Source organism: Melanostigma gelatinosum (genome assembly GCF_949748355.1).
Source record: "Melanostigma gelatinosum genome assembly, chromosome: 20".
Lineage (NCBI taxonomy): Eukaryota > Metazoa > Chordata > Actinopteri > Perciformes > Zoarcidae > Melanostigma > Melanostigma gelatinosum.
Window position 1 is genome coordinate 17,840,981 of NC_136653.1, and position 19,805 is coordinate 17,860,785.

Here is a 19,805-nt window from a genome sequence, read left to right on the forward strand (position 1 = left end):
CCGGTGAAGGTTATGGATGCATGCATATGCGGTACATGCCGTGTGGAGAAGTTAACAAGGTTAACCTTCATCACCGAGTGGTGATCGACAGCTGGGAGCAGGCATCAGGACCGTCTTCACCAGAGGACAACGTGCTCGTCATCACTGCCCCGGCCGACGAAACCTTCCTGTGAGATTCCTACTAGCTAAGGCGAGGCAGCCTGTGACCTCAAGAAGGGGATGTCAAGAAGAGTTGAGCCCACAGAGCTGCCTCGAAAACATGCATACACGATCAGGGGAAGGTCAGGATATAAAAAGCATATAATCAGAAATCAATAGTTAAAGTGTAATCTAAAGATAAAGTGTATGATCGTTACATAACAAATGTTTAATACATAGAGTGATTTAACAAATGTAGACCTGATAATAATAATATGTGTATCTGAGTATAGTGCAGTCTGAGTGTAGAAAGTACGGAGAAAGAGGAAGTAAGCAGGGTGTTGGCTTCAAGGGATGGGGAAATAATGATGGTTGAGAAGAAAAGACACAAAGCACAATAATGATGAAGGATGAGATCAATAATCATTTTATAAGCAAATGTGTACTAACCAAACCGATTTAACAAATGTAAAAACTGATTAACAAATGTCTTGTGTAAACGGAGCTGCGATAAAAGTGCTAGTCAGGATGACTTGCAGAAAAAAGGGACAGACTGTCGCAAGAGATGAGTCATAGAGGCATGATACAGGATGAAGCCTGGACATGTCCGGACATGTTCGAACCCAACATCCTTTCCAGAGGGTGGGGGGGATGAGAGCATGTATTGAGCAGGAGGGGGGCTAACAGCCCAAATGATGAATAAAAGAAGTGGTTTGCTTGCTGCAAGCTGGGATTTCAACACGCGTGCTGTCCAAATGCACCAGATGAGAAGATACGGACGACTGCAGCTGATGTATTGAGGGCTTCGTCTCTGTTCACGGAAAAGAGACCTCTGTTCGTGGACAAGAAGATTTAAAGACGGAGGTTTTCCTCTCCCCACTGCTCGACTCTTAAACATCTGGACAACAGAGAAGATGCAGCAGCCCGAGAAAGACTTTGTACTGAGTTTTGTGGACTGTTGGCCGAACTCCGTTGCAGAGCAGGAGGATCGAGGGTCAGGCCTGACCTTCGCTCCTAACAACTCCAAAAGAACCTTTTTCATCGCACCATTGGACATCCAGCTCCAACCGAGCCGTCTCGGCAACTAAAACTAATGAGTATAATCAGAGAAGAAAATTAAATTAACGAATCAAGTGTAGTGACATTTTATGTGAGCTGTAGCTTTAACCCTTGCAAACTAACCAAATATAACCTGCAATAAATATCTAATCTGCATTTAAAGTAAATTTCTCAAGTGCATTAATTTGCTCAAGTAGTAAAAAGTTCCTCGTGGCAGTAAAAAGTTAAAGCCATTGTATGTCTAACAACTGAGTTCTGAAAGGTTATCCTAGAGACTGAATCCACTTAACAATCCCTTACGGTTTTAGCAAGAATTAATCCTAGCCGTTAAAACCTAACCTGGCATTTACCAAGAGCACGGATCCATAAGAGGGAAGCTGCCATAACCGACGCGACTGGTAGGAGCGCCCGGGGTCAGGGTGGCCCCTCGACCGAGTGCACTCAGACCGGAGGAAGCAGGGTAGACGTCGGGAGTAACGGCAGTTAGAAGAGCCAGGCGAGTTCCCTCGCAAGAACACCAGCTCGAGAATCTTTTAATAGAGAGCTGAGTCAGTAATTAGCCCCGTATCGGGCCAGAAGTACCCAGGATCTAACATGGCATTAAACTCAAGTTTTACAATCCATCCCTTTTGTTTTTGTTCCTACTTGCACATATTTTTGGTCAACAACATAGTTGACATTGAACAAGTGAACAGCTAGCAGCACAACATGACAAAACAGAATTGTGACTTGATTAATTGTCAATGTGATGTATTATTGTATCTCTTCTCCATGTATTTTGGTTCTATATATTTGTCAGCTTTTTAGATTTTGTACTTCAAGCAACTATTTAGTCCTTTTCATTTTTTTTGCACAGGCTGCTATCAACTAACATGTGATGTTATTGTTCATAGTAGTTTATAAATAAATGACCTCAATCACTGACTTGGCACACGCTGCCTTCCCCAAATACGCTCGTCCTGATCTCACCTCTGGACTTTTTTGACTGAGAGTAATAAAGATAATCAGAGTCAATAACTTTAATACCACCTTATGATCTCTGTGTGCATGCGGTGGATTGATGAAGGCAATAAAACGGAGATAACGGCTCAATGTGTACTGGACATGCACTGAATATACACAGGGAGCTGCAGCTACGATGACCATCACAAGAACTGACGGCGTTCCATGAAACTCAATTCGTCAAATTATCAAACGATGAAACCAAACATGAAATCTTAGTCATAGCGCGTGAGGCTGTTTTGATGGGATTCAGTGAAATCGCTGATTTGACATAGCTGAGGAGAACCCAGTAGAAATAACAGTAAACATGGTACCTTAGAGAACGTTTCAGGTTCTTTAACATTCAGCGTTTGTTAAAACTTTAAAAAATTTCTCTATGTATATTAAAGTGGTCTTTGTCAGTTCCCGTAAAACATCTGAAGACGATGGCTTGTCATTAAAAGCCTCCATTTCTTCCAGAGTTTATCCGAGTGCATCTTCCAACATCAACCTTGAACTCAACGTATTTAATCACAACATAAAGCTAACAGAAGGTGAACTAAGGCCACTCTCCTCCTTAAGGTGATGGATGCATTATGCATTGGAGTAATGATAACGTTGTTTTGACTCATTAATACTCATCGTGGATCTTAAATTGTGGTAAATTATTATAATTAGATTTCGATTTAAAACGTTACCCCTTTCAAACTTAAAATGCCCTCGAGTGATTGTTTGATTTTCTAGTTATGGTATAACTGTGATAAGCGTCAATGAAACAAGACCCGGAGTCATGGGATAACATATTGATTCACTCATTAAACGACGTCTAATCATTTGCAAGGCCATAAATGTGTGCACTGGAGTCCTTCATCTCCATGGTCACGAACACAATCAATCATTAATGTTTAATAAAGAAAAGAAGCTGGCTATAAGAATCAGGCAGCGGTGATACCATCACTGAGGGAAAAAGGCAAACGAAATGGATGTAAGGATGCACCGGTGCACGACACAGCCGGACTAATTACACAGTTTTAAAGAATGCTGAACACATTTATTACTGGATGTGATGTTGCCTGGTAGAAAAAGAGACGTTGACCTCAGGAAAGATTTTTGATTTTCATTCTCAGTGATGTTCAGTCAGAATGGAGGAAGCTGAAGACAGTATTGCTGTGGTGGGCATCGGATGCAATTTTCCAGGGGGTAAGCCATTTGAATTTGGGATAGTTTAGTTTTGGCTTGTTTTCTTTTGTTTCTTCATATTTTATCTGCATATTTGCCATTTAAAGATGAATTCTTCTCCCACAACGTATATTAAGATACCTGTAGTGGTCATAGAAAAGTTAAAGACAAACAAGATCATTTCCACATTATTAGATCAGCTCTGAAATCAACAGATAAAAATGTTTTCACTTGACACATATAACCTTTTAACAACCGCCGGGGCTGGTCAAATGAATCCCTGGTAAAACTAAACGAAGTGTTATTTTATTTTATTCAATTTAAGTCTGTTTTTCATTACATGTAACAGTTTCTACCTTTGAGTTTGAGTTTGCATAACCAGGGAAGTCATGAAAATATAAGATACGTAATACAGACAATGGGCATATATATATATACCGTATATATATATATATATATATATATATATATATATATATATATATATATGTATATGTATATATATATATGTATATGTATATATATGTGTGTGTTTTTTTTCCAAATAGGAGAAGGGCTTGAGAATTTCTGGAAAGTTCTGGTGGATGGAAGAAACTGTTCTGTGCCAATTCCCAAAGAGAGGTTTGACTTAGCCAGCTGGTATGACCCTGATGACAACAAACCGGGTAAATCCCGCACAGCCAAGGCTGCTCTCCTTGACGGGTATTTAAACTTTACTTTATGACCTACCGTATTTAGAACGGCCTACTTATGTGTTTTGTAAATAAGTGTGGACAGATAGTCTTATACACTTTTTCCATATGGGGAAAATTATATTTTAATGTTTGTACCAAATCTCATGTCTCTATATTGTTTGATTATTTAGCTTGGGCCCTGAACTCTTTTTTATGATGAGTAAATGAAAACAAGTGTGTCCATTTCTTTGTATCTTTATACTTTAAATTTCACTCTTTAAACTGACACTTTATTGAACTTGTCTTGAGAAAGAAAGCGTGGTCGAAACGTTGGTTAAACAATAAGATCAGAGCTCAGTGTGAGTCCATCTTCTCTTCAATATATGGTCTCGAAAACTAACGCATGACCACTAAATAGGTCAATTTGATTTAACCTTTTTTGAATATTTTCAGGTTCAATGAATTTGACCACAAGTTCTTTGGCATCAGTGACAGTGAAGTGGAGCAAATGGACCCTCAACAGAAACAGCTCCTTCAGTGTGTCTACAGGGCGTTGGAGAATGCTGGGATTCCTATGGAGAAGGCCAGCGGCACCAGGACAGGAGTGTATTTTGGTACATGTTGCCATTGACCTGCTTTATTTTTTTATAGTTTTGTGTAATATTTCCATCAGATTCAACTACTGTTCTTTGAATTATCTAACTCTCTTAATAATATCCATACATGCACTTTTCTTACCAGTATTCATGTTGATTTTATTATAGGGCTAATGAACAGAGATTATGAGACAAATGCTGCACACGTGCACCCAAGTGTGATCAACCACTGGACCGGCACAGGGCTTGCCATGAGTATTGCAGCAAACAGAGTCTCCTACATCTTCAACTTCACTGGGCCGTCGCTGTCCATAGACTGCGCCTGCTCGTCGTCTCTCGTGGCTCTTCATCTTGCCTGTCAATCCATTAAACAAGGTCTGTGCAATGTGTCTCACTGAAGTCAATGACTGTGCATGTTAGATAACTCAAATGTCAAACCATGCCACAGCATTGTGGTTTTAATTACAAGGATGCACGTAAAAAAAAGTGCATTCAGATATTTGTAATGTGAGACCATGAAATGTGTTTTTATCTCATCAGGTGATTGTGAGATGGCTGTTTGTGGTGGAGTCAACTGTATCATAGAGCCAAGAGTGTTTGTAGCTCTCAGCAAGGCCAAGATGATCTCACCTGAAGGAACCAGCAAACCTTTCTCCAATAGAGCAGATGGTTATGGAAGAGGAGAGGGCTGCGGGGTCATTCTCCTCAAGCCGCTGAAAAAGGTCAGAATATGCAGAGTAAAAGTGCAACAATTTTTTATTTTCGGATCAATAAATAACTGATTCTCATTTCCCGTAACTAAGAAATGTGTTTCTGTTAAAGATTAAACAGTCGGAACAGTACCCATAATGTTATATTAATCAGCAACTTACTAGTTCCTGTTAGCCCTGTGTTTCTCCACCAACTAAATAGCATTTTATTCAGTTCCCATGTTTTTATACATCCATAGCCATTTCAGTCTTGTTGTTGCTTTACAGGCTATACAAGACCGTGACAATATCTGGGGTATCATCAGCAAAACAGCGGTCAACCAAGATGGACACTCAGTCACTCCAATCACCAAACCCTCCATGACACAACAAGAGGAACTCCTGCGCAGAATCTACTCAGAGTCTGACATTGCAGATGTCCGGTACATAGAGGCACATGGGACTGGAACTCCAGTTGGAGATCCAACAGAGGCAGGAAGCATTTCAAACGCCATCGCTAAAGCCCGACCACCTGGTTCAGAGACACTACGTATCGGCTCTGTGAAGAGCAACATTGGACACACAGAATCTGCTGCTGGAGTGGCCGGACTCATTAAGGTACTCTTAATGATGAAGCATGAGATCATCGTTCCCTCAGTTTTCTACTCTGAGGATTCTGCCAGTGTAGATGCCAAAGCCCTGAACATTAAAGTTCCTAAAGAAGCAGAGAAGTGGGAATCCTCCAGTGCAAGAATTGCAGGAGTGAACAACTTTGGCTTTGGGGGTACAAATGCACACGCCATTGTCAAACAGTACAAACAGTCACGCATTGAGCAAAAGAAGAGTGGGAAACGGGAGAAGTATTTTGTCATGTCGGCAAATTCACAAAAGTCTCTGACTCTAATGACGGAAGACACCATTAAACAGCTAGAAGCAGATAGCATAGTTGATCTAGATTCTCTGTTGTACACATCAGCTTGTAGGAGGAGCCATCTAAAGCATAAATACAGAAAGGCCATCGTTGTTTCATCTGCAGTCGATCTTAAAGAGAAGTTAAGTGCCACTGTGGGCAAAAATATTCGCCCGTCCTACTCAGATCCGAGGTTAGTGTTTGTCTTTTGCGGAAATGGCGTCACTTACCATGGCATGTGCAAACAACTACTCAAACACGAGCCTATATTCAGACGTAAGATCAAAGAGATTGCAAAACTTTTCAAAATACGGAGTACCCTGGACATCTTGGACACACTCGAGAGTGAGTTTGAGCGTAGTGACTTAAACAAGCCACATGTTGTTCAACCACTCCTCTTTGCTATCCAAGTTGGCATTACCACCCTACTCAGACACTGGGGAGTCAAGCCCGATGCAATACTTGGACACTCTGTTGGCGAGGTTGCAGCCGCTCACTGTTCTGGCCTCCTGTCTCTTGGTGATGCGGTAAAAGTCATCTATTTCCGCAGCATTCTCCAGAGCAAAGTCCCTGGGGGGAAGATGCTTGTGATCAGCAACATGGCTGTGTCAGAGGTAACTGCTCTTCTCCCTCGTTACTCTGGTAGAATTTGCCTTGCTGCGTTCAACAGCTCACAGTCCTGCACCCTCTCAGGGGATGCAGATGCAATTGAGAGCCTTTATAACGAGCTAAGCACCTCAGCCAACAGTCCGAATCTGTTCCTTCGTATACTGGATGTCACAGCTGCTTACCACAGCCACTTGATGGACGCCATTCTGCCAGAAATTGAGGAGACAATTGGCTCCTTACAGGTGAATGATCTGGACACAGAGTTGTTCTCAACAGTGACAGGCAAGGAAGTCCAGCAGGGAGATTTCTGCACTGGGAAATACTGGACTAGAAACATTCGTGAGCCAGTAGCCTTTGAGCAAGCAGTGATTTCAGCAACCAAAGGAAAGAAGAATACAGTGTTTGTGGAGATAGGGCCAAGAAGGGCGCTACAGAGAAACATCATGGAATCTCTGGGTGATGACACAGCAGTTCTTGCCTCTGTGCAGCCAGAGAAAGATCATGACACGATAAAGTCTGTTATGTCGAAGCTGTTTGAACTGGGTGTCCACTTAAATTGGAACACCTTCTACAAGGGATACGAGACAGTGCCACTGCCTATTCCTAAATACCAGTTTGACTGCTCAGACAGAGATGTTATCATTGGAACAGCACAGAAAAACACAGTAAGTAATCATCCTGTGCTGTGTCAGACAGGAAGTGAAAGCAACGTCTTCAGCTGTGATCTGCTGTCTGACTCTTCTTTCTACCTGAAAGAGCACAAGCACAACTCCATACCCATCATCCCTGGTGCCTTCTATGCTGAGTTGGGTTTAGCCGCATTCATGGCCAGTGCCAAACCAAAAGTACCACTCAGCTCACTGCAGGTCAGTGTCAGTTTTCACAGTCCATTTCTTTTAGCCCAGAATTCACCAGAAATGAAGGTGCAACTAGAACAAACAGAGATGGAAACTAGGTTCATGGTACTCTCACCATCTGCAATGTATGCATCGGGCACAGTGGTTTCAAAGAAAGAGAGGCTGATTGAGGAGCAGCGCATTTCACTAAGCTCCATCTACAAAAGATGCAAATCTGTAGTGAGCTGTAAGGAGTTCTATGGGTATCTCTCTCAAGGAGGCTTTCAGTATGGAGATGTCTTCCAGAATAAGGGGAACGTGCACTATGGAGAAGATCTTAAGGAGGCTTTTGCAAAAGTCACAGTTCCAAAAGAACTGCAGTCTCAGTTACATGACTACTGCATTCATCCCGTTGTGCTGGATTTTCTCATGCAGCTTCTCCCAGTTACAGTGGAGCACATTTTTGCTGGTAGACCAGGATTTCCTGCCAAAATAGGAAGTTTGACAGTGTTTGAACCCTTGCAAGAGGAGATGATTGTCTATCTGAGAGCAATTGACGTTGGCTTAGATCACTTTGAGATTTGTGGCTGCTTTGCGGATAAAGAAGGGAGAGTGCTGGTTGAACTGAAGCATGTGATCATCAAATACCTTGGCAGTCGCTCTCATGTGGTTGAGGAGTATTTCTACCACAATGCCTTTACAGTTATCCCTGAAGGCATCACATCTGTTCCTCCTCCTAAGGCCTTGGTCTTCTGTGACCGTTTAGGGATCTCTAAAGGCCTGCAGCCATTTTTGGACTCGAGGTCTCGATATGTTCCCTTCACACATGCAAAAGATATCTTGAGCCATGGGTTTCCTTCTCTTTTGGAAACTCTTAATATCACGGATATTGAGAAAAACTTTGATGAGGTCTTGTTTCTGTGGGGCAAAGAAGACCTCACCTCATTGGCAGCTGAGGTTGTCATGCAGAATTGTGCGAGCTGCTGTGAGACATTCCGCCAAATAGTCCTTGAGCTAAAGCGGATTTTCTTCCCAAACTCCATCAGAGCAGTCACCTACTGTTCCTCTGACATCACAGTAGACCACATTAGTCCGGGTTTTGCTCTTGCTGGCATGATGAGATCATTTGCTGCAGAGATACCAGATCTTTCATTTCAGCTGATCGATATAAGCACGATCTCTGCTGAGGACATTGCAGCTCTGGCTGAGGTCCTAAGATCGCATCCTTGCAGCAAGTATCCGGAGTTGGTGGTAAAAGATGGGCTGATTCAGAAACCTTCCATTGTCCGTACTCCACCTGAGATCATTGACAGTTCAGAGGGCAGTTTTACCTCTATGATGTCTGAGCCCTGCATCCTTCAGACAGCAGAAGCACATAAGATGACTCAACTGAGTGCCATTGTCTTTGAGGGGGAGGACCAGCCAATCAGGGGTACATCAGTTGAAATTCGGCCCACTAAGATATGTGTTCATTCCTCTGATTACTTCCCTGTCAGTGCTTCACATCTCAAATTTGGACAGACACTGTACTGGAACAAACACTCATCTCAGAAACACAAGCTACTGGCTCTTGATTTCAGTGGTACTATTACAGCAGTTGGGAAAGATGTCAGGAAATTGAAAGTGGGAGACCACATTGCTTCTTGTTACCCTGTGGTGGCAACTAGCAAGGTAAGAGTTCCAGAGGATGTGTGCTACAGCACCAAGCGGTTCCCATTCCTTCAAAAAACACCCTGTGTTTCCTACTTTGTGTTAGCATGGGAGATCCTGCATAGAGCGTTGCCCAGAGCCAAACACAATCTAGGAATCATATCATCTGTGCCTGATTCTGCTCTTGTGAAAGTCTTGGCACTCACTTCGTACAAGTCCGGTTGGAATGTGATTGTTGGCACACAGTGCAATGGCTCTTTTGTAGATGTCAGTCAAATGGATGTGTTTGTCGTCCTGCCTCCATTTGATGAATCTCTGATTGCAAACATTTCTAACTTCCCAGGTGTCCAACATGTTGTCTTCGTCTGTGAATCTCAGATGCAGTGTTCGCTTGCTCAGGATGTGTTCCAAAGTGTAAAAGAAAGTGTTCACGTGCAGACAATTCAGATGCCGGTCATTTTGCAAAAAGGATCCTTGAGTGCACAGAGGCCACACATTTATCAATGGCTGAAATCCTTGAACTTGAGCAGGAAATTTTCTCTTGAAAGCTTTACCTTTCAGAATGTGAAATCTGAAAGCATTGAGAGCCTTAATTCAGAGACACCACAGTCATACTTCAACTCGAAGAAGCTGGCTGTTGTAGCTCTGGAAAAAGACGTCAGCCGTACGCTATCTGACATTCCATTGTTGCCAACAAAAAAACAGCTTTTCCGAAAGAGAGCAGTGTACATAGTGGCAGGTGGTCTTTCTGGTCTGGGCTTTGAGACTGTCAAGTTCATCTCGCAAAGAGGGGGTGAGTACATTGTCGTACTCTCCAGGAGCAAACCCACAGTAGATGTGCAGCAAGAGATACACAATGTGGAGACACAGTGTGGAAATCACATCACTGCCATGGAGTGTGACATATCCGTGTCCGAGAGTGTGCACGAGGTTATCAGCGTCATCGGCCAGAAATTCCCCGGTTGTCCAATCAGAGGAGTGTTTCACAGTGCAGTTGTCCTACATGATGGCCTGATTGAGACCCTTAACAGATCTCTTTACGAGAAAGTTCTCAAACCCAAAGTAAACGGTGCACTGAATTTGCACCATGCAACAAAGCACTGTCAATTGGATTACTTTGTGTGTTACTCTTCAATCTCAGCTTTTCTGGGAAATGCATCACAGACAAACTATGCAGCAGCCAACACATTCCTCGACCTGTTCTGTCAGTACCGACGCAAACTCGGGCTGCCTGGACAGTCTATCAACTGGGGAGCTCTAAACCTTGGCCTCCTCTTGAACAAGGAACATTTCCAGCGGTTTCTGGAGGCAAAGGGGATGATGGTGTTGGATGTGGCTGAGATTCATAAAAGTCTGGAGCAATGCCTTGTGCTCAATCGACCCCAACAGGCTGTTTGCAGGTTTCACTTCAGAAACATCAGGTACAACATCCTATCTCAAAATGCAGCCTTGACCTTGCGTCTCACCGCATTGGTAGATGAGGCTTTCAAAAAATCCAAAGAGAAAGACTCTCAAACTACACAATCTGAATCCGTCTCACCTAAAGATTATGTCGTCTCTCTGCTCTGCGAGACCATCGGCATGGATGAAAGTGAGCTGAAAGATGAATCACCTCTTTCATCTTTAGGCATTGACTCTATGCAGGCCATGACTCTGCAGAATCTTATCTTTCAGGAGAGAGGTGTGAATGTGCCTCTGGTAAAACTGTTGGATCCCAATGCCACGCTATCAACGATAGTAGCTATACTGAGTGAAAAAGGTGACGGTGAAAGTGATAACCAAGAGTCTCCTCCTGTTAAAGGCGTAGTTTCTACCAGATTGTAAAAATTAAATAAAGAAGCAGATAAGGCTTAAGGCTTAGACAATAGAAGGCTTATGATAGCCAATGCAATACAACAGCATTCTTGTGTTAATGCCACATGGTCATACTATATTTTGCCTATTTTGTTGTGTTGTTTTGTACATTTTTGGATGTGGTTATTGTCTTTGTTAATTTTGGTGTTATAGTTTCAAATATTATTACATTGTTATAACACTACCGTTATTTTACTCACTTTTTTTAAATTGATGTTTTGTATCAGTTTTACTGATTCTGTTTAGTGATATATTCATTTTGTAAATATGAAACTGTCAGCATTACAATTAAATAGATAATTATTGTTGATAAGTAACGATTTAATAGTGAATGATTGATGTGAAGAAGTGTGAATTTAAGTATCAATGGTAATGTAATGTACATTCTTATTATTCTCTTAATTTTCATCAATCTTTAAAGCTCGTCTGTAATTTTTCTAATCCGTCACAGGGTTTGTTCCAACGTCAACTTACTTTTATCTGCCGATTTTACATTCACTCATCTCTCATATGGCCAGTTGTTATCACTGCTAGCTCATTGATTCTGATTATCATTTTTATGATGTTGATGGAGCAAAACATGTGATAGTATTTTGGCATGTCGCAGAAATGTTCAATTGGGGGCATGTGTGATTACTGAGTCTTTTGCTGATTGAACCACTAATTTAACACATGTGCAGACAAGGACATTGCCACCACAAGGACAAACATGCAAATAAAAGGAAAGTTTTGACACTATATATATTTGGTGTTGACATGAAAGAACATTTTTTATGAAAAATGTGATACTAATTCATTTTATTGTTTTTATTTGTTGCCTCTTCATGACACAATAAAACAAGCTGCCAATTTATTCATGCACTTGATAAGGTTGCTTTATTCATTGATAAATATTTCATGCAGATTACTTAATTGGAATTTAATTAAACTGTCAAGGTACGGCTCCAAATTTAATCACGAAGGCCTATTTTGAGAAAGTCAGCTGTACTTCAGTGATCACAAATGTTAAATATGTTATAAATAAATAACACCAATTTTTTTGTTTTATTCCAATCATTTTATTCAATTTTGATTCATTTGTTGTACAGCTCTACCACAGAAAACTTGTCAGCAACATCAAGATATAAACATTACAATATAAGTCAGTACTGAGTTATATTCAACAATTGTGACCCAGCCAAGATGTCAGAAACCCAACTATAACATACTTACTAACTATAAAATATTGTGATAGATTTGTACAAACTCCAAATAATTTCAACCAATCTGACTGAGAACAAGACCACAGCAGTGAGTGCAGTCTCAGAGTATTATTTGATGCGGTCCATTGAAACTATCCATTATTCTTTACAATAGCCGCCAAAGTGGCCAGTGTGCAGTTGGGGCCCAATATTTTAACCAAAGGTACATTTACGCCTGTCTCTTGGAAAATCTTATTCTGCAGTGTCATGGCCAACATCGAGTCAATACCCAGTGCACACAGAGCCAAGTCATCATCCAGCTCATCAACTGCAACGTTGCTGATGTCACTGACAATAGTTCTCACACTTTCATGTGCGGAAGACAAATGCTGAACCCTGGGTTCATTACTTAGTTCATCCTTTAGCTCCATTTCCACCAGCGCTGACAGACGCTGTCTGAGAGACGCATTTTGTGACAGAACGTGAATGTGAAGATTTTTGAAGTTGAACTTGCATATGACTTGTTGCGGTCTGTTCATCAGAAGACACTTTTCAAGTGCCTCTTGGATGTCACACACGTCCATTGTCATCATTCCTTTTGCCTCCAGGAACTTTTGGAAATGGTCTTTGTTCAACAAGAGGCCGAGGTTCAAAGGACCCCAGTTGATGGACTGTCCAGCAAGTCCAAGGTTTCTCCTGTAATGACAGAATGTGTCGAGGAAAGAATTGGCTGCTGCGTAGTTACATTGTGAGGCATTGCCAATGAATGAGGAGATGGAGGAGTAGCAGACAAAGAAATCCAGTTTGTTGTGAAGTGTTGCATAGTGAAGGTTTAGAGCCCCACTCACTTTAGGCTGCAGCACCTTTCTGAAGAGGGCCTCATCAAGGTTTTCGATCAACGCATCATGTAATACTGCAGCACTGTGAAACACTCCTTTGATTGGACACAATGAGAATCTTTGTTCGATATTTGAGATCGCGTCCACGACCTGCATCGACACAGAAACGTCACATTTGACATTCATGATTGTCACCCCATATCTTCTCTGGAGGAGTTCCATTTCAAACTGTATTTCATCAGTCAGAGTACTTCTGGACAGTGTTGCAATACAACCTCCCCCATTATAGGCAATGAACTTCACTGTCTCAAATCCCAAACCTGAGAGACCTCCAGTGACAATATAAACACAACTTTGTTTAAAGAGTTGTCCAGAACCTGTAAGCAAAGGGATATCTGACATTTGACAATCAGGCTCTCCATGATCCAGAACAACTTGCTGCACCGTCTTTGTTGTGAAGTAAGACTCAGCATCTGCATCGTTCTGAGGCTCTTTTATGCTAGACAATTGAAAAGTCTCTCTTTTCAAAGGTAGAGATACTGTATCAAAGCCTAATGACAATAGCCAATTAGAGATATCCCTGTTTTGCACTTGCAGCCTGGCTCGCTGGAGAACATCAGCCACATCAAGTTTATGAACGTGGATGTGTTCACTATGTAGTGCAAACATGTTTGCGGAGAAGGAGGATGACATGTGATTGCTATATACAAAAATAATGTGTCTGTCATGACTTCCGCTGTCATGCATCTCTTGCCAAGAGTGATCGAACGGGGGCAGAAAAACGAATGCATGGCTCTGACCAAAATGCAGAGATTCTCCTCCGAAATGTGACAGAGAGGAAACATTCCAGCCGGACCTGTTTGCCGTCAGGGCCAAAACTTTTATCAGAGCAGAGGCTGAGTTGGAGGAGATGATGGTCAGCTTCCTGTGTTGTTGTTTTACCGTAAACAGCATTTTCTGCAGGATCTCCCATGCGAGTATGAAGTAAGACACACACGGGGTCTCTTTCAGAAACGGGAGTCTCTTTGTGCTGTAGCACACAGCTTCAGGAATCATAATCTTTGCAGTGGCAGCAACTGGATAACATGAAGCAATATGATCTCCCACGCTTAGGCTGTGAACATCTTTCCCAACAGCTGTGACAATGCCGCTAAAATCTAAAGCGAGAAGCTTGTGATTCTGTGACGTGTGCTTGTTCCAATACATCGTCTTTCCAAAATTCAAATGCGATGTGGTGACGGGAAAGTAATCAGATGAATGTACGCATACATTGGTCATCTGAATCTCAACTGACTTCTCTTGGATTGGATTTCCATTTGTGTCGTAGGGGATGGCAGACAAGTGAGCCATTCTGTATGGATCAGTTGTCTGTAGAACAAAGTCGCTCACATTTACTGAGTGCATGTCACCTTCACATACAGCCCCGTCACTCATGGGCGTCCGTGCTATTCTTGTTGTCAATGCTTGGCCTTTGCTGATCACAACCTCTTGTTCTTTGCAGGTGTTTATCACACAAACAAGCGTTTCAATGTCTTCACTGGTCACAGAAGCAAGGTCAATCAGTTGAAAAGAGAGACCCACCATCTCTGCTGCACAAGCCCTTGTCATACCAGACAGCACAAAACCAGGACTGACATGGTCCACACTCTTTTCTGTCGATCTATAGGTAATGACGCGGACAGTGCAAGAGCGTTTGCTCTCTTTCAAGGCTAAAACAATCTGGCGAAACAGCTCGCAGCAATTCACCAAGCACTCAAGCATCTTCTCAGATGACAAGTGACTGAGGTCCTCTACACCCCAGATGAAGAGAACATTTCCGATATCATCGTTGGTGGTAAGTGTATCGAACACTACATTTTGAACTTGGTCTGCCATCCAATGCTCTCTGCTCTCCACAAGTGCTGACTCTGGGTGTATGTATGGCTTCAGCCCTTTAGCTACGCCAAGTTTGTCTTCAAAAACGATTGCTTTTATCTTGCAATTTTGCAAGTCTCTTGTGTCAGGAATTGCAGTTATTTCATTGTGGAAGAACCGTGACTGAAGAGCACTTGAGCAATTGCCCAAAAATGAGATCCTCACCCCCTTAAGTTCCACCAGTACATGACCCTGTGGGGTGGAAAAGCTACCACATACATCCAAGAAGTCTGGAGTCTCTTGAGTGGCTCGTAAGTACATGACCATTTCTTCTTGTAGTGGTCCTGATATGGCTACAGTACCGATAGCTGAGGGGAATCCCTGCTTTGCTGTTAGTCGTCCAATAGCTACCACCGCAGTCATTTGCAAGAAATAGTCCAATAACACAGGGTGAATGAAATACTCATGAAGGTGTGGTAGAAGTTCACCAGGCACCTGAATTGCTGTCACAGCTTCCTTGAATTCATCTCCAAAATGCACATCATTAAGCTGTTTGAAGACAGCTCCATATTCAAATCCTGCGAGAGAAAGAATTGAATAAATCTCTTTTCTCTTCATAACCAATTTGCACCTTTGGGAGATCATGTCAAGACACATAGTTGGTTCTTCTAACAGCGGTTGGCCATCTGCACACCTGTATGTGCCGGAGGTATGTGTTGCGACAGAAGACTGTATTTTAAATGAACCTCCATTCTCTGTATGCTCCAGTGTCACTTTCAACTGATGGCAGTTTGAGCTAAGTGTAAACAGACTCTCAAATCTTACACTGAGCTGGAGCTGAGAAACCGGTTTCCTGGGCCTTAAACTTGCCATCACTGAGGCATAAGCTAGCTCAACATAGAACGCGCCTGGCACAATGGAAACACCATTGTTTTTATGCTCCCAAAGATACGGGACAGTCTCTAATGAGAGGTTGCACATGTACTCTTTGTTGTCCTGCTTTGTTTGGGATATGAGCTTATGGGTGGGAAAGGCAAATGAGTCACCACCTTTTCTCAAAGCTTCAAAATTCAATTCTTTCTTCGTGTTGACAAACTGATAGACTGGAAGAACTGTGGGCAACGTCTCACAACCCCTGTAGAGCTGATGCCAGTCCACACTGATGCCCAGTTCAAACAGTTTTCCCACGGTAGACAAGATTGTGTCGTAATCTTTCTCTGGCTGGACAGAGGAAAGAACTATGGTGTTTTCCCCCAAAGTTTCATGTATGTTTCTTTGGAGAGCCCTACGAGGTCCAATCTCCACAAAGACCACGTTTGCCCTTGATTGCTTGTCTTTGGTGGCTGCACGCAGTGTTTGCTCAAATAAGACAGGCTCTCGAATGTTCCTTGCCCAGTAGTTGCCTGTTCTAAAGTCACCATCTGAACAACTGTCTCCAGTCACCGTTGAAAAGAGTTTGCACTCTTTGTTGTTGGCATCCAAGTGCTCAATACTTGTCTCAATGTCATCAAGTATAGGATCCATCATATGGCTATGGTATGCTGCTGGCACATCCAACTCATGGAGGAAGAGATTTTCTTCCGTAAACATCTTCAGCCTCTGATGAAGGATGTCTATAGCGGCTGCATCCCCCGACAGAGTGCAGGACTGGGGGCTGTTGAACGCTGCAACACTAATTTTCCCAGAAAACTCTGGAAGGAATTTTAATACCTTTTCAACAGCTACATTACCAACAACAAGCATTTTCCCCCCTGTGACGTTACTCTGGAGAGTACTGCGGTGGTACACCACTTTCACGGCGTCCTCGAGAGACAACAGTCCAGAACAGTGAGCGGCAGCAACCTCACCAACGGAGTGCCCAAGCACGGCATCCGGTGTGACACCCCAGTGTTTCAGGAGAGTGGCAATGCCTACCTGAATCGCAAAAAGAAGAGGCTGGACGACATCTGGCTTGCTGAAAGCATCATTATCGTATTCACCAGCAAGCCACTGGCTGATGCTGATGCTTTTATGACTCTGAAAGAGATCCTCAACTGCTCTGACCTTGTCTCTAAAGATAGGAACATCTCTCAGGAGCTGCTTGCACATACCCCTGTAAGCAACCCCATTTCCACAAAACACAAAGACCACCTGGATGTCAGACCTTATTGAGTCAACATTTGTTTTCAATGCAGATGTTAGCCGTTGTTCTAAATCTGAGAGGGAAGATGTTGGGAAGGCCTTCCTATATTTGTGTCTAGAATGACTCCTTCCACATGCTGACGTGTATGACAGTGCCTGTAAATCAACTGATTGATTGCGGCAAAGCCTCTGGTGGGTGTCAGTGATGGACAGGATAAACGATTTCTCACAGGCTGCAGATATTACAAAGACTTTTGGACAGCTTTTTGGGATCTGAGTGGGTTCAGTGGTCTTTCTGTACTCTCTTATAATCACATGTGCATTCGTGCCTCCAAACCCAAAGCTATTGATTCCAGCTCTCCTTCCTGTTGACCCCTTGGTCTCCCATCTTTCAGCTTTAACCGGAATACTTATACTCAAAGCTTTTACATCTACACTGGCATTGTCTTCTGAGTAGAAAACAGAGGGCACAATGGTCTCATGCTTCATCATTAAGAGTACCTTAATGAGTCCGGCCATACCTGCAGCAGATTCTGTGTGTCCAATGTTGCCCTTCACAGAGCCGACACGCAATGTCTCTGAACCAGGAGGTCTGGATTTAGCGATGGCGTTTGAAATGCTTCCTGCCTCTATCGGATCTCCAACTGGTGTTCCAGTCCCATGTGCCTCTATGTACTGGACATCTGCAAGGTCAGACTCTGAGTAGAGTCTTTGCAGAAGCTCCTGTTGTTGAGTCATGGAGGGTTTGGTGATTGGAGTGACTGAGTGTCCATCTTGGTTGACCGCTGTTTTGCTGACGATACCCCATATTTTGTTGCAGTCTTTCATCGCCTTTGTATAGAAAGTCACACTATTAGCATGCAACCCAGTATTGTTTGCAGTTTAATAATGGCATGTAATGACTGTAAAGAAATATACACAATGCTCGCTTACATTTTTCAGCGGCTTCAGGAGAACGACCCCGCAGCCCTCTCCTCTACCATAGCCATCTGCTCTGCTGGAGAAAGGTTTGCTGGTCCCTTCAGGTGAGATCATCTTGGCCTTGCTGAGAGCAACAAACACTCTGGGCTCGATTATACAACTGACACCTCCACATAGAGCCATCTCACAGTCTCCTAGTCGAAAAAGAAAGTACAATTAAATATGGAACATTTAAACGAGGATTATCTTGCCCTCGGGCATGACATTTGTAGGGGAAAAGGGAACTAAATACCTTGCTTTATAGCCTGGCAGGCTAAATGTAGAGCCACCAAAGATGACGAACAGGCACTGTCAACAGCAAGAGAAGGGCCAGTGAGGTTGAAGGTGAAGGATAGTCTATTGGCTGCCACACTCATGGCCGTCCCAGTGCCATTGTAGTGGGTTATCGTTGTAGGACTGTTGCTTCGAAGTATCTCGTAATCCCTGTTCATCAGACCTGCAACATTATTATAAAAGCAGAGTACATCACAAATTGTGTATTTTGAAATTGTGCTTGTTTTACCATTAGAACCGCCATCAGGTCAAATTTACCCACCTGTGTTTTCCAATTTAAACTTTTGGACTTTGTTTCAATAAAAAGTGTGTGACTTTTCCTAAAAGTATGTTATTTAGCACCCCTATTGTTAAAACGTTGCATTATAAGTCATCGGCTAACCTTCACGATGGACAAGAGAAACATTCATGGATGCACATCAAGCATTAGACTTGCACAATACAATGATTTCAGGACTGAGCGTTGCGTCCTGGGTTGACTGTTGTTCTGAGTAGCAAAAAAGGAAGATAACAACAACAAATAACTGAACCTTGTACCTTGAGAATCAGTGCATTCTAACGGGGGTACATTTTTAGGTATACAGTGACCCCTGGCGGTTCTAGTGTTAAAAATATAATCGGTGATAGCGGTCACCTATGTAAACTCCAGTCCTGCTTCCACTGATGCTCTCCATAGCCACTCCCGCGTCTTCTAATGCCCTGTATGTGCACTGCAGAAGGAGTTTCTGCTGAGGGTCCATGAATTCAGCCTCTGCTTCAGTAATGCCAAAGAACTTGTGATCAAACTCATTAAAGCTGAAATATAAAAAAAAAGACGCAAATCCATCACAATTCAAACATTTTTCAACGGAAGGATTAACACTCAATCTTAAAAAAGACACCGCTTACCCTTCTATAAGAGCTGCTTTGGTTGTCTGTGTCTTTCCGGGCTTGCTGTCATCGGCATCATACCAGAAAGTGGTGTCAAATCTCTCTTTTGGGATATCTACAACACAGTTCTTTCCCTCCAACAAGACCCTCCAGAAGTTGTCCAACCCTTCACCTATAATAAAACAAACCACAAAACCTATGATTCACCTCAAGACAACTGGAAAAAAACATTTAGAAATTCAAAATGCTTGCATCATACCTCCAGGAAAGTTGCATCCAACCCCGACAACAGCTATGTCATCGTCTGCGTCCTCCATTGTTCCTTTAAGTTAGCAGTGAAGTTGCTCCGGGGTCTTGGTTGCTTTATTCTAAAAGCCAAAGTAAAAATGTAAGCCTGTCCATAGTGAAGCTTAATGTTCAGTCCAGGCTGCTGTCTTTAGCCAGAAGTAGAGCTGCTGTGCCTCCCATCCTTTTTAAAGACTGTGCCATGAGAAGGGTCAAGAGGACACAA

At 42.7% G+C, this 19,805-nt stretch overlaps 2 protein-coding genes across 2 annotated transcripts; one reads left to right on the forward strand and one right to left on the reverse strand.

Moving 5' to 3' along the window:
* Positions 1-3,320: 3,320 nt before the first annotated feature.
* LOC306794347 (phenolphthiocerol synthesis polyketide synthase type I Pks15/1-like) lies at positions 3,321-11,145 on the forward strand (the record flags this gene model as incomplete). Its single annotated transcript, XM_079292380.1, has 6 exons — positions 3,321-3,378; positions 3,906-4,059; positions 4,485-4,645; positions 4,796-5,002; positions 5,168-5,349; positions 5,605-11,145. The coding sequence occupies 6 exons, from the start codon at positions 3,321-3,323 to the stop codon at positions 11,143-11,145; spliced, it is 6,303 nt and encodes a 2,100-aa protein (XP_079148506.1).
* A 1,363-nt stretch (positions 11,146-12,508) lies between these two features.
* Positions 12,509-19,611, reverse strand: pks1 (polyketide synthase 1; the record flags this gene model as incomplete). Its single annotated transcript, XM_079292381.1, has 6 exons — positions 12,509-18,001; positions 18,104-18,285; positions 18,384-18,587; positions 19,059-19,219; positions 19,313-19,466; positions 19,554-19,611. 6 exons carry the CDS (start codon positions 19,609-19,611, stop codon positions 12,509-12,511), a joined length of 6,252 nt encoding a protein of 2,083 aa, XP_079148507.1.
* Between the last annotated feature and the right edge of the window lie 194 nt (positions 19,612-19,805).